The sequence below is a fragment of the Mugil cephalus genome, chromosome 12, assembly GCF_022458985.1.
Source record: "Mugil cephalus isolate CIBA_MC_2020 chromosome 12, CIBA_Mcephalus_1.1, whole genome shotgun sequence".
Lineage (NCBI taxonomy): Eukaryota > Metazoa > Chordata > Actinopteri > Mugiliformes > Mugilidae > Mugil > Mugil cephalus.
Genome location: NC_061781.1, coordinates 19,257,643 through 19,282,823, shown reverse-complemented (window position 1 = coordinate 19,282,823; position 25,181 = coordinate 19,257,643). Strand labels below are relative to the sequence as shown.

The 25,181-nt window shown below is 41.6% G+C and overlaps 1 protein-coding gene across 5 annotated transcripts; it reads left to right on the top strand.

Moving 5' to 3' along the window:
- Positions 1-806: 806 nt before the first annotated feature.
- impg2a (interphotoreceptor matrix proteoglycan 2a) lies at positions 807-25,181 on the top strand. Of its 5 annotated transcripts, XR_007113818.1 has the most exons (23): positions 807-1,165; positions 1,262-1,492; positions 3,702-3,868; positions 3,966-3,991; positions 4,088-4,120; positions 4,953-4,999; positions 5,238-5,302; positions 5,396-5,551; positions 6,507-6,565; positions 6,650-6,670; positions 9,272-9,483; positions 10,868-10,911; positions 11,726-11,909; positions 12,174-13,066; positions 14,376-14,663; positions 14,769-14,988; positions 15,813-16,023; positions 17,142-17,330; positions 19,686-19,887; positions 20,433-20,512; positions 20,988-21,051; positions 22,674-22,895; positions 24,570-25,181. XR_007113818.1 is itself a non-coding variant. In XM_047600008.1 (22 exons), the coding sequence occupies exons 1-21, from the start codon at positions 1,087-1,089 to the stop codon at positions 21,028-21,030; spliced, it is 3,450 nt and encodes a 1,149-aa protein (XP_047455964.1). In that variant the 5' UTR covers positions 807-1,086; the 3' UTR covers positions 21,031-21,051; positions 22,674-25,181. The 5 variants fall into 5 exon arrangements, 3 of the variants coding, with proteins under 3 accessions (XP_047455964.1, XP_047455966.1, XP_047455965.1); XM_047600008.1 differs by having other exon boundaries at positions 22,674-25,181; XM_047600010.1 differs by lacking the exon at positions 4,088-4,120 and having other exon boundaries at positions 22,674-25,181.

Here is a 25,181-nt window from a genome sequence, read left to right as displayed (position 1 = left end):
CTAGCTTTTCAATCTCTTCAGACTGAATTGTTGTATTTCGTCAGAGATGCTTTGTCCAGATATTTTACTTTGGAAAGTGTAAGTCCACTTTCCAAGGAGAATTTTTCAGAAAAACCCCGCTTTACCACCAGTAAAAGTTTTTTTTTGTAGTCTCTTCTGGCCTGTAGCCTACAAGGTACGTTGTGGTAATTAGCAAACGTTAGCATGCTAATGCTAAACGAAAGTGCTCTATAGTTGTCTTTTTCTGTCTTTTCAAAATTATGTAGAAATGTGTAGACATTGTCATGCTATAATCACACAACTTATGACTATTGTAGATATTCTCCAAAGCAAATGTTGACAAGTTATGATCCACTGCAGCAGATACAAGTTCAAAGAGGCAGAAAGTACCAACTCTGTAGAAATGATTGAAATGAGTAGACATAGTGAGAGGATTTCAATTTCTAATTTGTGTATGTCACATGTGTAGGAAATCTTTGATACAGCATCAGTTGTAAATGCACTTCTTTAAATAGCCTGTGCAGCAGTTTGCAGTGGGTTGGTAGCAGCTAAAATGTCAACTGATTGACCAGAGTTCAATGCTTTTCATTAAGAATCAAATGTGCCTAATCCCCATCCTCCCTCATATTTATCTAAATACTTTGATGCAACTCTTTGCTTGACGTTGGCCGTATGGCCTTCCTCACTGTCCATGTTTCCTCCACGCTAAGCGCCCTCCCTTCCCCGTGTTGCTCCAGTAACTTCTTGGAGCTCTTCTAAAAGGCTTAGAGTAAACAGGATTAGAGAGCATTAAAAAATCCCCCGCTCTCCAAGAGCCATCTGCCTTTTCTACCTGAGGCCACGCACTATCCTCACTCCGCCATGGGACACACCTCTCATCAGCCCCAGGGGAAGGCAAGAAACCAGTATGTTCATCAAATGGTTTCTGATTGGGGTTCTGCTTTTCTTTTTTGTGTCTGAGGAATTCTGAACTATGCAAACTTGTAAGAAGCTGTTCATATCGTTTTCACGTGACTTGAGGGGAACTACGTATCTGCGTGATCCTTTCCCGAGTCCAAGGATTTAAACACAATCACGGGATTTAACATGAACATCAAAGCTTGGAGATGTGTTTTCTACTCTGTTGTATTCAGTTTAGTGGTGATATTTTTGGACATAAGGACAGGTAACGTATCAGAAGTTAAAATCTTATTGCGCACTGACAATCCAAAGCGTAGACAAATGCTAAAGTCCTAAATATTTTATTTTCTCGTCACTCTAGATGCATCATTGGAAGGTTCCTCGATGGGATACCTGGACCTGCCTTATACTCAGGAGTCCGTGGTGCTTCCACACCTCATTCGTGTATCAGAAGTCAAGGCGGCTCATGAAGGCCATGCAGTTATTTCTCGACGCAAAAGGAACATCCTTTTCCCCAGTGGAGTCAAACTGTGCACACAAGAGACTGCTCAGCAAGCTGTTGCAAACCATCTGAGCTACTTTCACCTCAGAGGTAGGAGATAACATAGGTGAATTTAGATCTCAGTTAAGTGTAGATGATTTTTTTTTTACAAAAGAGGTGAGGGCACACCAACAGATTTCAAGGATTTTATTCAGTCGTCCCCTCTACTTCACGTCCACGGTGTGCAAAAAGTAGTTGACAAGGTTGTTCCACTTCATCCACTTCATTAATCTAGTAGCATCTGTTTGGAGACTTGTAGCAATTAGACCGCATGAGATTTGCATTTAAATAAACTGCAATCTACTTATAAATTAATGTGTTGTTGAGGTATAGGAGCGAGTTGTACTGTAGTGTCATACTCCTTTAACTTTACCCACATGGTCTGACTTTTCAGAATAACTTTATTTCTTAAGTTAATTGGCTTCAAGTCCAACTAACGCAGCCAAAAACCAAAGCTTGGGATATTTTATCAGCTTGACAGATCTCTCTCTAGAAACTCAAACTTTTTTTTTTTTTTTCACCTGCTGTAAATAGTAGTCCGTCCCAAAACCTACAAACCAACGTCTGTGTGTACATTTGTGTGGGGTTGAATGTAATTTAAATTGAGCTGCTCACAGCATTGAATCAACAGCAAAGCCACAGATTTACTGCGGCCTGTTTTGTTTGTTTCCAGTCAACGTCATGCTGCCGTTGGGTTTTTAAAGTGCAATTTTTCAGTGGTTATTCCTTTACGTACTTACTCGAACCCTAGACACATAAAAACAAAACTGTCAGCGAGGCTGCATACCAACAACAAGTTGTACGTTCTGTACTGAAGTATGAATTTGAGGGTTATATACTAATCTTTGACATTTTGCTTTACTAAATGTATAAATCTTATTATATTTTTATCACCTGGATTCATGAAATCATCTTATAATGCAGTGGCGGGCCAGCAAAGCCTTCTTAAATACTATATTAAATAATAATAATAATAAATTGAATAAGTCATGTATTAAATCATGTATTAATTAAACATAAAATATGAGATGCTGTTATAACATAAATCTCTAACTGTATAAGATGATAAATGTTTATAAAATTATTTATTCCAGCATTTGCAAAAACAGTAAAACCTAAAAGTGTCAATAACTGACCAGTAATATAAAAATACTTATGTTGAAACTTGCTGATGGTGCTGATATTTCAACTTAAATATTTCATGCACATTTTCCACATAGATTTTTATTGTTTCTATTTATTTTGAGTGGATTTGGGTTAGGTGACCCCTCAAACAAATGCATCGTTGGAAGAAGTGCATGGACAGTCTTATCTGTGATGTGTGCGTGTTGGCTGAGATCAAGGTGCCATACCGGTAACTGAACTCATGCTGCTGGATGTTAAGACGATCTTGTTGGCACTAAGAGGAGATCTGTGCCAGTTTGTGACAGTAAAAAGTTGAGGTCAGTTAGGTAACATTTGGATGTGGACTCCGGTTTCTCAGGTCTCACAGGCAGCATTGATTAGAGAAGAAGACTGGAGCGTACATGTCCGTGCATTTGGACAAGTGCCCAGTCGTCTGACTCATGAGAAGCCGTTGTGTCATGACGTGGACGTAAAGCTGAGGCAAATAATACCTATGAATATAATACAAGAATGGAACAGAAAAACACTCTATCCAACCCCAGGGGGGAAATTCAAGTGACATGAAAATAACATAACAGCAATATCAACGTATGCAGTATGAGCAATGCTAATGGAAGACTGTTAATATGTATGGGACTGTATTAACGTGCAAAAAAAAACTTTATCTAACCTCACACTGAGACACTTTGGCTAAATTGTCTGTATATCTTATGCAAATGCTTATATATCTCAATTCTTTACGACCTCATTCTTATATTCAATATTTAAGATTATTTTATTTCATTTCATTTTTTATTCTTATGTTTATGTCTGGTTCATATTTGTTCTTTCTTATCTTGGGACTCTTGGACAAAACTATTTCCCTGTGGGGATCAATAAAGTTATCTTGAATCTTGAATGTCTGAGTAGTGGCCGTTCCAAACTATGAACAGTTCACTGGCAGTTTTACATTTTTACAAGGGAATATTTAAACGGTGGTGTTGTACAGTCTGATGGATGTGGGGACAAAGGACCTCCTGAACCTATCAGTCCTACCGCTAATCAGCAAGCGTTGATTAGCTGTAATTCGCCAGACACGGAAGCAGGTCCTGCACGTTCGGGCTATTAAAGTGGTGTCTTTGCCCGGTATCACCAGTGTGTCAGGAGACCATATGGGAGGCTTTCAAGATCTTCTGGGACCGCCTCCCGGAGCAGGACGAGTACCAGAGCTGGATGAGCCGGTGCCAGGAGGGCACGGTCACTGCGCAGGATATCGGCAGCTATTTCAGCCAATCGGAGGAGCACCAGGCTCTGGTTGAGAAGGTGAGTGGGTAACTTTTAACATGATTAAACCAAAGTCAGAGCGGATTAATAAATGACTCTGCTCATTGTGTTGTTGTTTTTTTTTTTCCATTTCCAGCGAATGTCGATGCCTGGTTTGAAAAGGTAAAATAAACTCTTCACCTTTAAGTGTAACATTTCAACAGTACATGTCCTATCTCATTAAGCCTGTAAATGTGTCATTCCTCCTTCGATCCTTAGCGAGCCCACCAGGTCTTGGCAGCATATGTGCAGGTGAGGTTGTCAAGACTCTTTCAACCTTATCTGTTCATATTCCCACTTCAGACTTCAGATTTCTGGCGTTTCTCTGTTTTTTGGAGTTTTTGTGTCCCAGACTTGGATGCTAGTATCCAAGTGTCCCAGCTGTCTGTTTGAGTTTCCTCTCTGAAGGTTAACAATATTTGCAGTATTTTATCTTTTTTATTGTTCTCAACAAATCCAGTCAAAAGACAAAACCGTCAGCGAGTTCTGCCTGAGTGGTTGCAGCACGATAAAACACATCATTGTTTTATCCATAAACCATTCAAAATACACAGAGGAGCTATTATACTGCATTTCTCCCCTGTACGGATTTATAAGCACAATATAATCATAAATCAACGTACTACAATGTAATTTTAAGCAGATATAAGTCTTTTGTTATCAATTAATTTGGATGTCTTTACAGTATTTACCTACCAACACAGGACGGCCTATTAAAAATCTTTTATTAAACGTTTATGTAGCTTGTGGGAGCCATTAAAGTATATTTTTCCGTAATATTACACGGATCTTATTCCGGAACGTTCTCAATTATGTCAAAAAAAAGAGAGGAAAAACTGCATTGTTTCTGGCTCCGGTAGTCGTCATAACACACAAAAATACGACAGCGAGCCCGTTTTAATGTGCTGTAATAACTTCTGGTTTTCCCCGAGACTTGTTAGCAGCAAACAACTCTTTGTTGAAATCCTTCACCTTCTAGCCGTGTGTCATCCCACAGTGTGCAGAACTCCTTAAATACTGTGTTTTGTGTGCGTTTTTTACTTTACATGTGACTTCACCTTGTTGATCCTCTACTACTTCGCAGCACCCCGATGCCAGCCGCCGCAGAAGTCACTCAAGCTCCTGAGCTCGGTTAGTGTCACTCCTGATAACGCTGCACGGGAGGTCCACTTGCCTCCATTTAATCTTCTTGTGCTGTTTCACTTTCTGTCGCGCTTGGCTTTAGGCCAGTTCTGTCCAAGATTTAGACTGAACCCGGGGTCAGAACAGTCTAATCAGCCAACACGGCACACGCCAACGGTTTAAGCTCGCATCCAATTCAAATAAACCAACAATCTTTTCTTAATTTTTTTCTTTGTCAACCATCCAGAAGATGTAGCTAAAGTAGAAGAGGACGCTGCTTTGGTTTCACCAGAGGAGGAGGAGGACAGTCCAGTGAGTGTCACACACAGATATGGAAGCTTTACTGATGTGTGCACTGAACTGCAAGCGTGACTGTTCATCCTTTTCTTTTTTTTCATGCAACAGCTGGACAATGACATTGCCCTCCAGCCTCCTACGCCAGCTGTGCTGGAGCAAGTAGTGGAGCTGAGCATCATCTTGACCGGAGAGACGTACAGCGATGACCTTAAAGATCCGGCGAGCCTCCAGTACCAAACACTCAGCAGACAGCTCGCCGAAAAGGTTTGCATCCCCCCCCTTAGATTCAGGCCTGTACCTGATATATCCACTGGTTTACAGTCCGTGATTGAGACAATAACATGTAGGTTAACAGCAGCGGGAGGGGAACCCAAAATGTGAGGCCTGGTTTTAAAACACATCCAGATTTCAAGGCAAATAGTTGTTTGTGGTGGAGACTACAGCTTTATGAAACATCTGGGGAATAGATATACTTTTGTGCATGCATGCACCGGCACTCACCTTGTAACCACAGCGGTTTTTTACAGCTACTCTGAAAATTAACAGGCTTTTTCTTTCCTGGCAAGTCGTCTCGACACATGAACGCAGTGCGCGCACCGACGCGCGCTTGTAAATAACAACATTCTCGTTTCTGGGTGATAACCTGCTTTTTTATTGTCGTTGGGGATTTGCTAGACTCATTAGATCAGCAGGCACCTTGGCGTGCCAGCACGCGCCGCACACACGCATGCTCACAGGCCTTGAAAAGATTAAAGTTCAATGTGTGCCGCCGAGTGGAGGGGAGGACATGATAGTAAACGAGTGCGGAGATGGGAGGACTGGAGGACAAGTAAACAGACAAAAGGCTCTGGAGACCTATTTGCGTGTTTTTTTTCTCCCCCGTAAAATTAAATTAACTGGGTCAGCAAGTCTGTGTAACAGTGTTTGTATTGTTTTTTTCTCGCATTGTGCGGAGAAGAAAGACCAATAATCGGCACCAATAAAAAGAGCTCCTTGCCAGTTGACTGCAGGGCAGTGGTTCGCCTTTTCGGAATAATGATGTGGGCCATAGCACAAAGGACCTTTCATTTACTTTGAACAGCAAGAATTATTTTGGAACAGTAAATATGAGTTATTGTGGAAGCAGTTTTATTCTAACCACTTAAAATAAGAAACAAACTAGCTTTAGTCTGATGTTTGATTTTATTTTGTTTTTATTTTTGAATGTTTGTCTTTGCAGATAGAAGACGCGCTGGAGGGGCTTCCTGGGTTTAAGAGTGTGTCTGTGATCAGCTTCAGGTGAGTTCCCACTGTCCGCATGTCTTTGCAGCACTAACACCATCTATCAGGAGATATTAAAGAGCTCCTCCTTGTTTTATATAGACCACAGAAGGACGCTCAAGGGTGAGTCATCAGTAGTGGCAATTTGATCTCGCATAGTTGTCTCTATCCTGTATTTAAGCCCGCAGATCCCTATCAGCGTTAGTGTGTGTGTGTGTGTGTCGCCTCACCCTCATCCTCAAACCGTGTTTACCTGTGAGCGTGGGCACGTGTTAAGGTGTGTCACTAGTTGCCCGTGTTAATGATGTTAATGCGGTCACTCACCTGTTAAGTGGGATCAAGATGGGTCGGACCCAGCGAGCAGGTGCTCCTCCACAGAGGCGATTATCGGAGCTTTGCGGCCCCACCAGTAAGACTCCGGTGGAAGGATGCAGAGCGGGGTGGTCAGCGGGGAGGGAAGGGTTACCTCGGGAAGAGTTTCGCAAATGCACTTACAATCACAATTAGTAAGTAGTAGGGATCAGTTTACATTACGGAAAATATACAGGGATTCAGATGAGTTTATAGGGTCAATATAAAACTGCAGCCAGCAGCTTGATAGCTAAGCTCAGCACAACGACTGGAAACAAGAGGAAACATCTAGCCTTGTTTTGCCCGCAAGTACCAAAAACTGCCTGGCTGACATTTTTAAAACACACCAACATCTGGTTTGTTTAATCGTGACGAAAACCGAAGTGCGTGGTTTGGGTTTTTATCATTTTATTTTTCGACCAGGACCTGTATCGTGTTGTTTTCGTCATCACCTTTCAAAAGAAATATTCCATTTAAAATCTGATATTATATCATAACAATTCATTACATTTCGTTTTTTTATGTAAATTGTAGTAAAAAAAGAAAATTTACGCTGAAGTAAAACCAAAAGAGATTTCTGACGTACGTTCCTTGTACATTATATATCATCTAATCACAGTGGTGCACACACACATACACATTAAATGCATTTAGAATTATGATTATTGCTGCAATTAATCAATGCAGCTACTAACTGCAGATTTCATGGCTCAGCAGGAGTAAAGCTCCGCCAGCCTGTCTGTGAAACTTAAAGGGGTGGTGGGACTGGATCTCCTCCTAAATAGGGCCGACTTTTGGCTGGAACAACGTTGCTCAACAAACTAGGTCAGAGTGGAGGGCTCCCAGTAGTCAAATGAAAGCTGATAGATGGCTTTTTCCAGAGCCTGGAATCTCTTGTGAGGTTTCCATGTTTATTATGATGAGATTGATCATTGTGCTGACTCGGCTGTTTTTGCCCTATACAGTCGCGCTCTTGCGCTCCAAACAGGAATAAATCACCGCGGTCATCAGTCATGTGCTAGCCCGCTACAACTCTTTTAACAGGTTTGACGTTAAATCAAGCTAATGCCCGAATGGTTTTCGTCCTCTCAGAGAACTCTGATCTCTCATACTCTCTTTTTGTTATTGTGCACGTGAGGCCATTGTTAGATGTTATGGTGGTGATATATTGACTGGGGAATTTCATGACAGTGAATGAGAAACCATTTCATTCTTAGTTAAATATTTAGCTGCCCTTTAGCTCTGCGGCTAACCCACTGCGCTAATTAACGCCAATAATAACTTCTGGACGGCTGAAGCGAAAACCACAGTATACATCTTTAGCAGCAGTCTCGGAGGACAAAACAAAAATTGGAGGAGGGATGAGTAAATTTCACAAGTTTCTATGAATGGCAAACATCCCCTAAGGAGGGAGTAAAATAACTGTTGAGCCCGTGACCCACTGATGATCCTTGTGTTTACAGTGTTTGGAACTTATTTCTAGTGATAGATCCAAAAAGAAAAAGAAAAAAAACACTCACAATTAACACTTGTCGCCACAGAAGCCGCCAAAGAAAACAAAATGAGATCGCAACTTTAATATAAACGTTGTTATGTTTGCAGATTTCTACTCAATTGTCAGATGCCAAATAAAATGTACCATTAAGATAAACTGTGTTCAACCTCAGTCAAAATCTACCCTTTACTGACAAAACTGATGCAAGGAGGTTTATTGGTACACAGGACATGAGGGAGGATGCTCTTCAGGTGTAAAGGAGCCTAAGGAGTGAGACTTCCTGAGAGGTTGGGGTACCTCTTGGAAAGCCTGACCCCTGTAATGAAAGATGGAGGGGGTTAATAACTGAGGCGAACAGAGAGGGTTAAGACCTCCACCTTTTGGAGGTAAGTAATAGAAATAGAAATGGAAATAGAAAAATATGGCGCTGGTCGTGAATCATAATTTTATTTGACATGCTCAAAGTGGCGTGTCAAATCTGTCTGAAGAAGAAGAAGAAGAAGAAGAAGAGGAAGAATTTCCAAATTTCCAAAAAGAGCTGAAAACAAGGGCAGCAAAGACATTTCAGCACTCACTCAAGTAGCTTCTTCACTCCTAAGAGAGCGGTTTGGGAGTTTAAAGACAAACATCTGTGGATGCTGCTCATCAGAAACATGTGTGACTAGCGTCTGTTAATGACCAGATACGTACGTGCAGTTGGAGGAAAATGTCTTCTTTCTCCAATTAAGGCTTTAACAATCCATTGTCAGCAAGAGGCTTCAGTCTCAAGGTGTGAATGGGGGTGAAACGTCTAGGGGCCAGATGTTAAGGCTGCGTTTTTGTGCATTTTTAACATCTTGCATTGATTGGATGTTTCAACTCCATTTTCGTGGCTGCAGGCCGGACGGCGTGGTGGTGGTGGACTACGCCGTCACGGTGGTGGTGGATGGAGCGGGAGTGAGCGGTGAGCAGCTGGACTACCTGACCCTGCAGTCGAACCGAGTGGAGAACTCATACCGTGAGATCAAAGAGCCCCCCACGGTGGCGTACACCATCAGCGAGGTCAAAAACGTCCTCACTGACGCCCTTCATTACGACGAGCCGGAGACTGGTGAGTTAATGGCCCTGCGCACCGCTGCCAGTCTTCCTAAAGATATTCCCCGCAGTGCAACAGGACACCCACATGCCTCCAGTGTAGCTATTTATTTAATTTGCATGGCAGTGAAGTCACCGGGAATGCCTTGGCAGCCGTGGCGCATGAAGTGCAGGGCAAACCTCCATGTGTCACATCAAATAGAGCCACAGAAGACCCTGCATTGATATTACAACATACGGTACACCACTTGAGAAAACATTCCAGGGTTTTAATAGTCTCATCTGTTTCTTATTTGACTTCTTTTTCTGTCAAAGTCGACAGAGATGTATTTATAAGAAGTTTTAGCCCAAAAGTGAACCATTTTTAATGAACAAATAACAGAGTCATCAGTTATAGGAACTGTGTATTTATTCTGTGCTGCAGTTTAATCCTTGTCATTAAATGGTCGGCGAAGAGGGGTTCAGCAAAAATGACGTTTGAAATTTGAGGACTTTGTTTTTTTGGCTTTGCTTTGATCCTTTATTTTGGCTTGCACAATCTCAAAACGAGGACTTTGCGGATCTTGCGTTGCACTCACATGACGTTATCGTGCTCGTGATGGATGGTTTCCGAAAAACAAGATCAGAATCGATGCAGAAGGAGCGCAGACACCTTAATTTAATATTCCGGGCAGCCTCTTTTCCCTAAAAGACTTGGTGCACAATGCACCTCAGTTGATTCGGTTAAGGATTAGGTGTGTTAAGCTAGTAGCCGTTGGCTCTGGCTAGCTACTGGCCTCATCATCCCCACGTGAACCTTTTCATGCAAAACTGGCGGAGCGCTCCTTTAACTCGCAACCGCTGCAGACGCAAGGCCAACACTCGTAGATTCAGCCACTCCGTAAGTAGGTTAGCTAGCTCCCACTTTCTGCTGCCTGCGTCCCTTAAATGATGTGATAATGTCTATACCATCTCCTCCACCTCCTGCGAGATTTCTTGTTTTCAAAGAATGCGTGTCATTAGTTTACTGCGTTACTGAGCTCCTCTGGAAATGGATGCCCCGTGATGCTCGCATTAGTTATAGTCTGTGACATCTGAAATAATGGCTAAACACTCTCATATGGCTGACATGTGTGGCTGGGGAACTTAAAAACACAGCTTGGCTTTGTTTTTCTCCTTTGGAGGTGGTGCAGTAATAGCCTTGGCCGACGGTGGCTGATATTCACTCCAGATTTTTGCACTGATTTGTAGATATTTACCCCTGAAGGTAACGCTGTCAAACTGCAGGATATCAGCACTGAAATGCTTACAGTTTAAAGGATTTTGTAGACTCTGGCAGGCAGAAATATTTAGGCTGTTTGGCGCACTTGCCTTTTGTATGTCAGTTTGTATTAATAGTTATTTCTCCTCTGGTTCCACAGTGTCTGAGGTTCCTGAGTCTGTCAACACTGCAGATGGAGCCACGGTGAGTAACAAGTTACCTCCACAACTGTCATGACAACAATCTCTCTCCAGGTGCTCCAGCTGCTCCGAGCGCCGCAAAGTTGATGAATAACTTTTTGTTCGAGGATGCTGACGACTGTAGCATGAGTGATGTTGCGATAACCTGTAACAGGCTTGAGACGTTATCCAGACTCCACCAGTGTAGGTAGGGGATGAGCTCACCAGCGAGGATGAAGTGAAGCTTTCAGGATTAGTTTGGCTCTTGCTCTAATAATCCACTGCTATTCTGGGGCAGAGACGGGAGCGCAGTGCACCACGGCGAGTCGAGTGGAGAGACTGCACATATGAGTTTATTTAGACAAGTAATACCATCTTTATTTGTGCTGTCTTGTGGCTGAGTATGCTCTTTAATGGTGATCAGAGTTTGGGTTGCGCTAAATGTGTCTGCTGGTTCACTTTATTGTGATTAATTTGACTCATTAAATGAGTTGGGACAGTTTGGCAAATTTCATCTCAGTAATTGATTTACAAGCAAGAGCTCAGCGCTACTGTGCCACTGAAGCACTTTGCTGCCCTTGTTTTGATTCGGAATACTTTAGGTTCAGCTGCATGGTTTTTCATTTTGATGATATTAAAAGTATGCAGCGTGTATGCTTAACACCCCTTCAATAAAGGTTATAGACAGCAGATTTTTGTCATTGCTACTGAATGCAATTGAGAACACGGAACCTAGTTTCTTAATAGTTATGATTATCATCGTGTTCGGAAGAATCTCTAAGGTTAGGCTCTTAAAGGAAGCGATAACAGTGAGATAATAAAGTCTGTTTCTGATGCAGGTCAGTGCTGTTGATGAGCCACCAGAGGTCTTGACTCTAGAAGAGGACATCAAAGATGATGTCCTGCAGGAACCCTTCGAAACCAACACAGCTGCAACAGCAGAGAATGATGTTACTGTTCTGGAGGAGAGTGTCGTTGTGTCTCCTCCTCTTGTCCTGACAACTATTGCACCTGAAGCTGACGGTAAGCGCTGACCTTTGACACACACATATATATTATCTTGTGTCACTTTTAATTTTTCCTTCCGAGGTTTGCTACCGGCCTTTTTTTTTAAAAAAAAAAAACTATTTCCTCCACTTTCTGGAAGTATTAACCACCCACTTGTTTAAATTTATATCTTTCAGCTCCTAAAGTCAAATATTTTCTTTGTGAGCTCTGAAAAGAAGCAGCCAGTTGCTATAAAAGGAGACCATTAGATTGAATTTCTCCTCATCTGTGTTTTTCCAGGCATCGAGGAGGAGGGTCTGCTGCTAGAGGACATTGTGCAGACTCCTGCTGCCGAGACCCCCCCACGCGAAGAAATTCCAGCTGATCTCCCAGGGAGCGTCACATTGCCTGAACCGCCTGTGGAAATGGAGGCCTCTGGTTCAGGCACAGAAGAAATAGAGAGCTTGCTCGAACCATCTACAGTCGCAGCAGAAGAAGACGAAGCGTCCCATGAAGAGACCACATCGGTGGATGTGTTGTTAGCAGAAGAAATCCACATTAGTACACATGCTACATCTGTAGCTGAAGCAGAGAAAGTTGAAGTCGCTGCAGTGGGAGAAGAACCAACTGCATCTGTGGAAGAGGTTGTGGAGAATGAGGTGGAGATTCCTGAGGAGCTTGAGGTCTCCACAATATCAACTGAAACCACTGAAGAAGAACAAGTGTTGCCTGCGCTAGTCCCATCTCCAGAAACGATAGATACTGTGAGTGAAACGTCAGAGCCAGAGGCGGCAGAAACGGATCTGCTTCCTGTTGGGGAGGAAGAGTCCGACCTCCCAGATGTTCCACCTGGAGAAGAGGAAGTTGTCACCAAACAAGCGGAGGAAGATGCAGCCATTAATGTGGTACTGGAGGAACCTGTGTTAGTAGATGAGCCGAAGCACGAGACTGTACCTGAAGCTCCGCTGGTAGACGAGACCACAGAAACTCCAGTGATCTCGACAGAGGATCTCACGGAGGATGAGATCTTACTGGTGAATATAGAAAATCCAGAGCCATCAGTGACCGACTCTCCAAGCCCTGCCCAAACGACTGCCCTGTCTCCAGAGAAGGAGTCACCTTTCACTCGTGTCTCTGACGTTGGCCCTGGTTCTGAGGGATTGCCTGACATAGACATCCCTTCACTGGTGGAGGTACAGCAAAAGAATCAAGGAGATTTTATGGGTTAAACACGTTTTTTTGTCTAAAAAATTGCGGAAAAAGATGCAGCTCTTTTACTTTTGTTTTTAGATATGCTGCTGTAAGCTACTGACCACTGATATATTTTTGTCCATTTTTGTCTACAGCTTTTTTTTTTTCAGTATGTTTACATGCACATGAAAAAACAAAAACAAATGATTGCCTTAATCCGATTTTAACTGGACAACTTAAGGGCATGTGAACGCGTTACTCCGACTAAAATCAGAGTTCTCCTTATTCAATTAAGACACCCAGTTAATGTGATTGGAAATTGATTTTCTCACATTATGTACGAGATTAAAAAATCTGTACTATTATCCATCTTGTTGTTGTTTGACATGGTGGTCTGCCACATTAGACTCCAGCGTAGGTACCAGATCTGCTTGGGTGAGTATCCAGCATTTCCAGTTCGACATTCAACTCCATTCAACATGGACTGCGAAATCAGTTTGTGTATAGACAACACGTGTTTCATTTATTTTTTGTTTATCTTTTTTTTTTTGCCTACTTGATGAAGTTTTTTATTTATAATTTTTAATTTTCCATAAAACGCAAAAAATACAATGACTGCACATTATTCAGAAAAAGTAACGTAAAATATGTTCAATCCATTCATTTGTATAGTAGATTAAGTAAAATACAGCTTTTATCAATTTATCCAAAGAACAAAAGGACAAAACAAAACCGATAAGTTGCTCTGCTTCGATAACAACCGCTAACCGCTAAAACTGCTAACCTCTCTTCACTTCCGCTTCTTCCTGTTGTCCAACGAATTATAAAACGCAACGTCAAAGTCCCCTACATCATCGCAGCATCTGGAAGCTCCCAATACTCACACGAGGAGATCTGGTACCGACACTGGTTGTTTATTATATGACGTAATAGGTCAACCGGAAAGGGGGCGTATTAACACTGAAAAGACATCAACATCGCCACCTGGTGTGGAGGAGGAGGACATGTTCCCGTCAGTTATTCGATTTTCTCCGTTGCATGTAAACTGGGACAAGAACCGCATTCAGAATGTCAAATTTCGAGCATAGCTTGATTAAGCTGTGCATGTAAACGCATGTCACCTCAGCTATTCAAACATTAACCTATGAACAGTGCTCAAATCACAGCTAGGGCTAAATAACATCTAACGTTGGCCTTGCATCTTGTTAACTTGTATTTGTACTTGTTTGTTGTAAACCAAATTAATATATTTGAACTGTTCATAGTCAATAGAGATTTTTACACCAACCTACTGGCACATTTTCTCCTCAGATCCAGACCAGTAATGAAGGCTTGGACGATGCCACTATTGGAGACAACGGATTTGACGTGATTCATTATGGTTACGGCTTGACTAACCACTCGGAAGAGGGCAGCACCGGATTCCCGTTCAGCGTGGGGCACGGCACGGACCAGGCCAGCATCGCCATGCCTATAAACCCTGGACGAGCGCTGATTGTTTTCTTCAGCCTCAGAGTGACCAACATGGCCTTCTCAGAGGACCTCTTCAACAAGAGCTCTCCAGAGTACAAAGCTTTGGAGCAACGGTTCATAGAGCTGGTAACCACCATTTTTACACTACTTGTGACTTTCATTGTTTCCGCTGTTCTCTCATATTCTTTGCCATGCCACATCAAATTACACATTTTTTTCAATCTTTACCAGCTTGTTCCCTACCTTCAATCGAACTTGAGCCACTTTGAGAACCTGGAGATCCTGAACTTCAGGAATGGGAGCATTGTTGTCAACAGTCGGATGAAATTCGGGAGGCCCGTGGCTCGCGGGGTTACGACCACCGTCTATCTGATCCTTGAGGACTTCTGTAACACAGCCTACCAGACCATGAACCTCGCCATCGATAAGTACTCGTTGGACGTTGAATCAGGTGGGTTGTCAGTGATGCACGCTTCACGCTTCACAGTGCAGCGAGGTGTTGTTTAAGCTATCTCCCAGAAATGTCGAAGAATTCTTAACTCAATCTCAGAGCATTATTGAAAGGACCTGAGGGTTAACTCTCAGCTGTGACGCATCGCACACCGTAGTTTCATAAGGTGTCACATCCGCTGAGATGAGTTAATCAGGGCTACATTGGACTGCAGCCATGCTAACACATATTATTAAAGGCTTACTGTGTGAGCAGTTTCACACGGAACGCATTTCATCCCTATTAGTTTGTATAATAGCATTTCCTTATGTCATATTGAACCGATGTGAGGACATCAGTAAACTTGATTATCTCTTAAATAGGGTCTCATTTAGAGGGTGGTGGACATTGCTCATGATGGACTGGATGTCAGGGGCTCCAGCTCTGGCCCTACCACAGAGCTCGCCTTCTGTATCAGTCTGTCCAGCCACGAGCTGTCCTTCTCCTTCGTGCTGCCAGTAATATTAAACTATTGGGACATCTCAGCCTGAAAACTTGGTTACGAAAAAAAAATGTTTTCCATTGTAACAATCATGACTAATCGACACCCAGTGCTAAAGACATAAGTCTGCGTCACAAGCGCGACGTCATCCCATTTAAAAACATGTTGCTCAATATTGATTTGTGCGTACTGTATGTGTCATTACCATTTCGTAACTGAACGCTGCCAAGAAATCAACAACAAAAAAAACAAAACAAAACACAGATCTCTTTTGTTTCAAAAGATTCAAACGCTTTCGTTCCAACTTTTTAAGTCAGCACTTCTCCATGTCTGTAATTTCCAGGCGACCAGGCCGACCCGTGCAAGTTCCAGGCATGCAACGAATATGCGGAGTGTAAAGTGAACAAATGGTCTGGGGAGGCGGAGTGCGTCTGTAATGCTGGCTACTTCAGCGTGGACGGCCTGCCCTGTCAGAGTATCTGTGAGCTGCAGACTGACTTTTGCCTCAATGACGGCAAGTGTGACATCATCCCTGGCCAGGGAGCCATCTGCAGGTGGGTGGGGATTAGGGGAAGTGATCTGCTTGTGTGTGTGTGGGGAAAAAGTGTCTGAGTTTGCAGGTTTGTAAGGCTGGGACTCCGTCACGTAACACTAAACAGATTTTCAAGTGTTATTGCAGTTCACGCAGGAGACCAGAGTCTGCTAGTTTTAAAGCTGGTGCGCTTGGCAGTAAGTTGGACATGTGGAGATGGAGGGATGCACCCCAAATCATTCTTTGTTTTTCTGTATATATATATATCTGTACGAATTATTGTCGTAAACAACTAAATGAAACAAAGATTTACTTTTGCACCCTTTCTGGCTGCAAAAACCAATTAAGTGTCTAAAGGAGATTTATATTTTTGGCTTTTAATAAATTCGTCAAGTCAACATTTGGCACCAGTGTGTTATTTTTTATTTACACCCTACGGCATTTAATGTGGTGTACACAAATGAAAACAATGACCACCATTTGCAGAGGGATAATTGCTAAGATTTAATTAGAATTTTGTTCCGTTTTTCAGCTTTGGGACATATATTATCAGATTGTGTTTACTGCAATGTTGCGCATGCCATGACAACCATACTTTTTAGATCATTATAATCCTCACAAACATATTTTGTGTGTTTTAATGTGTGTGCATGTGTTCCAGTGTCCAAACACGCATTGTCGTTGGGTTAATGTGTGCAAGATGATATGGAAATCAGTGTCAGAAACATGTCTGCTGGCTCTGCTCAGGCTTTTGTGTGTGGCGAGCTTTAAATTGAGTGATTACGAACAGACACAGACGAGATCGCGTGCCAAGACGATTGCTAACCTTTGTTTCGCACCCACTACCACATCATAAAACAAGCATGCAGCTCTGTTGGATTGTTATTTACCTAGTGCCGTCCAGCCAAGAGCCGTGCTCCATGGAGAGAGGAAACAAACACGTGAGGGAGATTTTTATTCCAAAGCAAAGTATTAGTAATTGAATACAGAACTTAATGTTATGAACCTCGTTAAGGACCAACATCACTGAGCATTAAGTCAACATTTTTTTAACATGATTTACACTGTGTAACCTTTGGCTCTTGTAGCTTGAGTGGAAATTATTTTATCACTGTTGAATTTGGCACTTTTCACCTCCAGGTGCCGCGTTGGGGAGAACTGGTGGTACAGAGGAGAACACTGCGAGGAGTACGTATCCGAGCCGCTTGTGGTCGGCATAGCGATCGCCTCCGTAGCCGGCTTCTTATTGGTGGCCTCCGGTGTCATCTTCTTCCTGGCCAGGACGTTGCGGGATCAGTACGACAAGGATGAGTCAGAGGACCCCATACGGTGAGGATTACCGGTCCAACGCCCTCAAACGGTCATTGGTGATCCTCGGAGACGACGTGTAATCTGTGCTATGTTACTGTTTTAAATGGCACAGAGCAGCAAGAGTTATTTGTGAGTCTACAAGACGCGTGTATCTTGCAAACTTTCACGTGAACGGAGGTAACACAATGGCCAAAAAAAGAAGGGTTCTTATGGGATTAATATTATGGCATAATTTGAAACTGCAAAAGGTTGAAAGAAAATAAATGAAGCAGTAACTGAACTCTGTAAATATGCTGAGTGATGGGGCTACACTTCGTCAAACAGTAAGAAACAGACAGATGAAGCTGCCAAAAAATCATCCGACTTGAAAACCAGTTGTGCAAATATACACGTGTCAGAGTTTTAAATTATGACGTCGATTCTTGTAGCCAAACAATTTTGAAACTAATCGTTGTACTTTCGAGAACATTTTCCCATCTTGTAAACTCTTGATCTTCTCGGCACATGACCCTAAAGGACATTTTAACAAATTTTCGTGTTTGACACAAGATACACAAAGCTCAATTTTAAGAATAACAAATACTCAGTTATGTTTATAAGACTCAGATGCATCTATTGAAGTTGCATAAAAAAAAAACACATTGCCACCAGTTTAAATGCAGTTTTAATTCAATTTGGGGCTTGCCAGTTTTTTTTCTTACCTGCCTTCCAAGGGAGTGAGTTGTGTCCCTGAATCCAAACAAACTGTGGCTGTTTGATAGTCAACAGATATGCTTAGATTTACTTTGTCCGATGACTTTACCTCCTTAAATGTAAGTGGGCTTTTTAGGAAACAAGCCTGCTTATTTTCTTCAACTCATTTGAGAAATCCCACGTCTGCATTGTCAGTAAGGTGACCAGAATTATCCACGGGAGCATCTTTTTATCCTTCTTAACTTGGAGCAGTGCAGCTACCTCTGCCTGGGTGTTTGGAGTCTGGTGATGCCTTTGTTTGCTCCTTTGTTTATTTAGTCTTTCTTTTAAAGTCAAGCATAAAGTGTTTGTTTGCTATCCATCAGTATGCCTGTGTGTCTGGTACGGATCTCAGAGTTGCCTGTTAACATTCCCTGCGTTAACCTCAAACATTTAATCAGAATCAAAATCAGAATCTCTTTATAGAGGATATATCGTGACGTCACTTCCGCTCGAGGCCACGCCCCTCTGAGTGGTAAAAACACGGTGAAACGTATCGGTAAATACAGCTAGAAAACAAAATGTGCATTATCAGATCAAATTAAGGACAACTGGACTCGACAATGATGCATATGAACTAGTATGGATTTGGAAAAGTGGATTAGCCTCGGTTTCGGTTAGTTTTTGTTCATTTGAGGTATGATAATTGTTGCTAAATAAAATATGCTAATGCTAAGAGCTTCACTGAGACGTGACGTTAGCAATACAATACTGTAGCATCCGACCAGACGTTAAAAGGATGACGAGGAGTGATCACAAATATTACGTTTGTTTTGTTGTTAGTTATTGCTGGAAATTAAATAGTTACTGTCGGCCATAACTACGCCAAAACAACAACATCGACAAATATCCGACAGTCCTCCAGAACGTAAGTGAAGAAGTAACTTAAAGTATGACTTCATACAGTATAATACAGCATAAATTAATATTACCTGACACTAAATGTGAACCACAGCACCTTTCTGCAAGTTTTGCAAGTTTCTGTACCTGGATTCCAGTTGTTTCTTCTGCAGCGATAATTTTACTTCTCTTTTCAAAGTCGGAGATGTCTGTTAAAATAAATAAATGACTGCTTTTCAAATCTGTTGGTACAGCCAATCACACAACAACTCTTCACCTATTCTTAAATTAAAATTTTACAAATTAGATACTATTAAAGTCTATGATTCAAACTATTGTGGCTAATCTCTATGTTCAACTGTCACTTTTTGCCGTAACCACGGAGATTCTGCCGGATGTGACGTCATGTGCTTACCCTCTATTGAATTTGACGTTTTTTATTTGTTTGTTTTTTTTTTACCTGTTTTTGTTAATTAACTTAGCAAAAAAAATAAGAAAAAAAGCAATATATACAATTCAGAAAAATAAAAAGCTGAAAATATACAGTGATGTAATGACGATGGAAAGGTGTCTTAGGGAATGGTCGGGGGTGAGGGAGAGCGATGGCCTGGGTGGTTTTGGTCCTGATGGCGATCTGATATTGTGCTAATCTATTTCTAAGGTTATTCAAGGTTAAATCCTCACTACTGACTTCTTCACTGCACCTAAATATTCTTTTCTGGCTCCCTATTTGATCTACAGCTGTTTTTTTTTTTTAATCCTGTCTCCACGCTGTGAATGATTTCTCACGTTATTTTGCAGGCGAACAGAGAGTCTTCCATCTTTGGAGAGAGCAACCAAGTACAACCCCATGTACGAGAGCGAGGCCACCACAGGCTACAGCCACTACTACCGGCGCTATCCTGAAGCTACGCTGTACAGCAGCGCCAGCGCGGAGGCCTCCACTGACTTCAGCAGCGAGGAGATACGACACATCTACGAGAACAGCGAACTGACGAAGGAGGTGCGTGTGTGTGTGTCTTCTTCCACACACCGTTACTTCTGCTGTCTGGCCGAACATTAACCAGAAGTAACACCCAAGTCGTTCACCTCTGGAGCTGGTGCAGTGGTTATTTTATACCGTGGTCCCTGACAAAATCAGTTGGTTTTGAAGAATGACATGCACTGAAGAATGTTTTGAAAAGCTCAAGTTTTATGCAGAAAAAAACAATGAGTTTAGTCCCTTAGTCCCTAATTTATACAGTTTTTATGAAAGAGCAGGTGGGAAATGTGTTTTGCTGAAGGGTTTCTGGATTCCAGTTACTGACCCAAGGCAACACACATTACTTCCCATTTATTTATCCAAATTGTACCTGTCAAGGACCTGATCAGGAAATCTCAAGTGGCTAACATCATCTGGATTTTCGCAGCCCCATGAAAAAAGCCATTGTTGTGTTTTTCTGACTTTAAAATGTCATGTTTTGATTGAACCGCAGCCTGTTCAGTTTACTGTTTATCTGTCAGTGATGTAATGCTCTCTCCTGACTGATATCATGTGTTTTTCTGCAGGAAATCCAAGACAGGATACGCATCATTGAGCTCTACGCTAAGGACCGGCAGTTTGCTGACTTTGTACGGCAGCATCAAGCGTAAGTGCCTCTCTTGTTTCTACCCCTTGGAGACTGTGATGAGATAAAGAAATGGGCCAAATAACACAGGAGATGAGGGGAAAAAGGGGAAGTGAGTTTGAGATACAGGAGGTTGGCAAGATCGGAGCGAAGAAACTTTGTTAGTGGAGAGGAGATGAGAGGTCTGGGCCGTGCCAAACCCGGCGTGGAGATGGATTTATCATTCCTAAATCTTCACCATCCAGGCCTGAGGCTGATGCAGTGAGCCAGAAACCATTACGAGATGCAGACATTCCTTCCACTGCCAACAGCCCTTGCGGTGCTGTAGCAGTATGTAGCGACAGTGATTGTTTGTAAGTCGTATCTGGCTGTAAATCACCCCTCTGTGTGCCATTGGAGAGACTTGGTGCCAGACGAAGTTTGTACAGTAAATAAAGTCACAGATTTGAGAAGATTAAATTTAATGTGTTTGTTTACGTGTTTTCATGTGCTGCAGTGTCCTGGATACTCGCAGAGAGAGCTCCTCTGTGCAGGCATGAAACGCTCCTGTTAACAACAAGGTATTTATCCCTCGTGTGAACACTGTGCGAGCTTTATAGGTTTATTGAATTATCCTCCTTGACAGCTATGATAAAAATTTCAGGTAATTACATATTCTGTATGTAACAGATACACTAAATTTATCACATTTAGTTTCCCAATTAGAGAAATTGGGGTGGATTTGTATTAGATTCTTATTTTAATCTGTTTTTTATTCAAGTTTTTTCCAGTTTCTGGAAAGGGAACAAATTAGGGTATAGGTCTTCAACAAGGGGTCCATGGAGGTACTGCAGTGGGGTCACAAAATCGTTGGTTGATTAGACATTTTTATGTTTTTTTTTTTTAAAATTCCCCCACAAATTTAAAGAGAGCCTGATCAGTCCTCAGGTGTATGCATGTATGTTTATGTCAAGTATGTTTATTTTTACAGCAGTTGCATGACCACCCTACTTTTGAGCAATTAACAAAATGAATATTTGATTGCAAAATGATGATAATAATGTATATTTATAAATAGCACTAGGCTGAGTTTATTATAGAACATGTATAGTAGGTAGGGGGTCCCTACTTAATCTCTCCATCCGTTTGGGATCCGTGGCCTGAAAAACACTGAAGACCCCTGAATTAGGGCACATGAGAAGCAAATACAGGAGGCTATCACTTCTAATTTTTAAGGATTGCTATAGACCAGCCGCTTGCATGCACCATGCAATGAGAAAAAATTAATGATTAGTCATCAATTCTGCACTAAAAATTAACCATGGTCTATCAAAACACTACAAATGTCTTGTAAGTGAAACTTGAAGTAGTTTTTAAGACTCAAAATGATCTTTAAAGGACCAGTGTGTAGGACCTAGCGTTGCTTCCACTTCATCGCAGAGATGCGACAGATCCCCTCGAGAGCCAGTGTCACGTTTGTCCCTTCAAGGCTCAACAGTCAAAGCATAAAGATATTATCAATTGAAGATAAGATGAGATAAAATAAGATAATCCATTATTCACTGCACTGTCATAAATTCTGTACACTAGAGCTAATTCGATGCTACCACCAAGAGCTTAGTTTCAGCTTAAAGACAGGAAGTAATGGAAAACAGAAGGGGAAAAAACGTTAACAGCATCCACCCCTTCAAAGCCAGCTAATAAACAGATTATATCCTATTTGTTTAGTATGAACATAAAGCAGAGATAAATTGCTCCTTTCTGTAGGAGGTTATATGCCACGCTATATCTCATCTGGGAGCAGTTTCAAGGTAAATGGTGGAAACTTCAGGAAAATAATCTGGCACATATTCCCTCATAAAACAGAGAAATAGTTGTATGGATATTTTTTTTTTTTACCTTTGGCAGAACCCAGTGTTCAGTCTTAGTCTAAGCTTTGTTGCTGCTGGCACCAGCCTCATATTTTGCACTTTGACATGAGAGCGATATCAATCTTTTCATGTAGCCCTCTGCAAAAGAGAGTGAATTATTTATTTCCCGTAATTTGAAACGCTTAACTGCTTTCTCACCTGTATCCTCTTTGCGCATAAATAAAAGTAAAGTAGGAATTTCGGTGTTTGGAGACTATGTGCATGTATGTGTAATGTGCTGTACATTTGATTGAGGTTGAGACTCCTATTTACACACCTCTTTATCTTCACAGAAACATGCCCCCGTGCTATAAAACAAAGCTCCTCGTCAAGACCTTCTTCTAATTCACCATGTTTCTCAGAGCCTGGACTGCAAACTTCCACAAAAGGGATCGTCTTTCATTGTACTACTCTTATAATCTCAGCAATAAGTCTGCATCTGTCCCACCCTGTGCGCACACAGGTGACGACGGTTCTTCCTCTTCCTCCGTCCTCGGTGCCTTTCTCTTGACTGGGTGAGCTCGCTGTGACATCAGGGGCCGTGTCTGCTGCTCGTCTACTGAAAAAAAAAAAACTTACCGCGTCCTGTTACTTGAAAAGTTGTCAAACACTATAACAAGTAGTATGTAACGGTTTCTTTGGTCATTTCTGTCCATTCTTAAAACGGAAGAACTTAAACTGTGAATAATGTACATAGCTGAACAGATGTTTTTGTTAGTAAATAAGATTAAATTTTAATTTATTTTTTTTTTGTCACTCTAATGCTCAAATTTAGGTCTTTTGTAGTTAATGGTGCTATTTCAATTTCAAGTAATTATAAGCATTATTTTAAATATTTTGGAGCAGTTTTTACAATTTGAGAACCTTCCTTTAAATTCCAGTACTGCTTTACATTAAAGGAATAAAGCGGCTTATTGCTAAATGCACTTTTTAGAGTTGGACAAGACGTTCAAAGGCTGGAAACACGTACGACTCTTTACAAAGTGAATTAAAGCTGCTCATTAGATGGCAAATGGTTGCTTTTACACTTCTTTTTTTTTTTACACATCTTTTAAAAGACAAGATTCATTGGATTAATTTGTGAGCTTTGGCATTGATTCAGTTCTGCTGAAGCTTTTGATCACATGCTGACGCCAGAAATTTACGGGATAAAAAGAGTTATTTTTATTTTGGCTCGGCTGGAAGGAATCGCCACAGTTTTCACGAGCGGATTCGTTAATTTAAGCCGGGGGAAATTTTCTTGGGAGGTGTTCAGAAAGCTCCCGGCGACACTAGTAGCCTGATCGGACAATAAAATTTGTGTGATTTACATGGTTGTCCTTGGAGACTACGCTTATATAATACGCTCAACGCAGAAAGTGAAATTGACTTGAAGCATGACGGCTAGCCTTCTGAAAACATTGTCTGTTTGGATTTGCCTTCAAGGCTGGTTACGCAACCTATGGAGAGAGCCGGGCTATCTGTTCCCGTTTGTTTCCAGCCTTTATGCTAAGCTAAATTAACTGGCGACAAGCTGTAGCATTGTTCTGCCCATCCAAACCTCTGCCAGACAGCAAATCATTTCGCAAAATGTCAAACTATTCCTTTAACGTGGCCAAACAGTGCTCCTGTATGTGTTAGGCTGTTTTTACATTCATGCATTATGATAAAAACAGCCTTTCGCAGTCTGAATGTTGAGTAGATGGTTCATTTCGGGTATTTTTCTACTGGCAGGTGTTCTGCCTTTTTCTTAAGAGCTCCATCAGCGTTAAGCTTCAGAGTTTGTGAATGTATGACAAGGCAGACTAGAGCGAAAAAACAGTGGTGAGGGAAGAAAGGCAGAGAGCATGAACCCTCTATAGCTCCGTGATCCAGAAATAAGTGAAAACACGTTTCAGTGGAAAAATGCTCTGAGGCAGGCGGCCCAGGGATTTGATCAAATGGTCTGCTTTCAGATGTCATATGTAATGCAATTGAAAGAGCAGGAAAACCAGGAAAAAGCAAGCTGATAAACAACATATGCCGTCTGGAAAGACAACTTCAAGCTGCGTCTCCTGCTTAAAAAGAAACTTTAAAGACACCAGCGATTCTTCAAAAAAAAAAAAAAACTAAAATCAGTCCTGTGACTACTTATTCGGCTACGATCCTGCTCCTCAATTTGAAACATTCTGACAGACTAATTCCAGTGTTTTTTTTGTTTTTTTTTTTAGTATTTTCATCTCTTCTGCTCTGGACTTGTTGTACTTGACCCTTCTCGTCCCTCGAGTGGATCCTCACAGCTGCAGCTGATTATGATCTGTAGACTTTCAGTTCATTGTCGGCCAGTGTGTTTCTCTTAGGAGGCCACAATCACATGCATAGATCACTCAGAGATAGCTCCTTGTTTACATCACCTCCTTCTTGTCTTTTCCTTCCACTTCAGACGTTAACACAAGTAAAAGACCGGGGCGTAGCAGACTATTGGGACAGTGTCTTGCCTTTTCCAATCTGTGTGTTTATTTTTATATGTATCCGTTTGTGTGTGTGTCTGCATACAGTTTCCGTCCCGGCCCTTTGACGTGGACAGCTTGTCCATAGGTAAAAACAGCCAATCACCCCAGTATACAGTGTTCCGTCATGTAAATAACATTGTAGATGATTGTATGAGAGGAGTTGTACTGCAGTAGGATGTAAATCATGTGTGTTTCCCATGTTTAAATATATGAACATATTTTTTTTATACTGATAACACATGTTAACGCGGTTATCGTATTGTGCAGCTGTGTAAATGACTAAGAAAAAGGTGTAACGGTACAAAAATAAAATGTTTTATATAAAAAGTA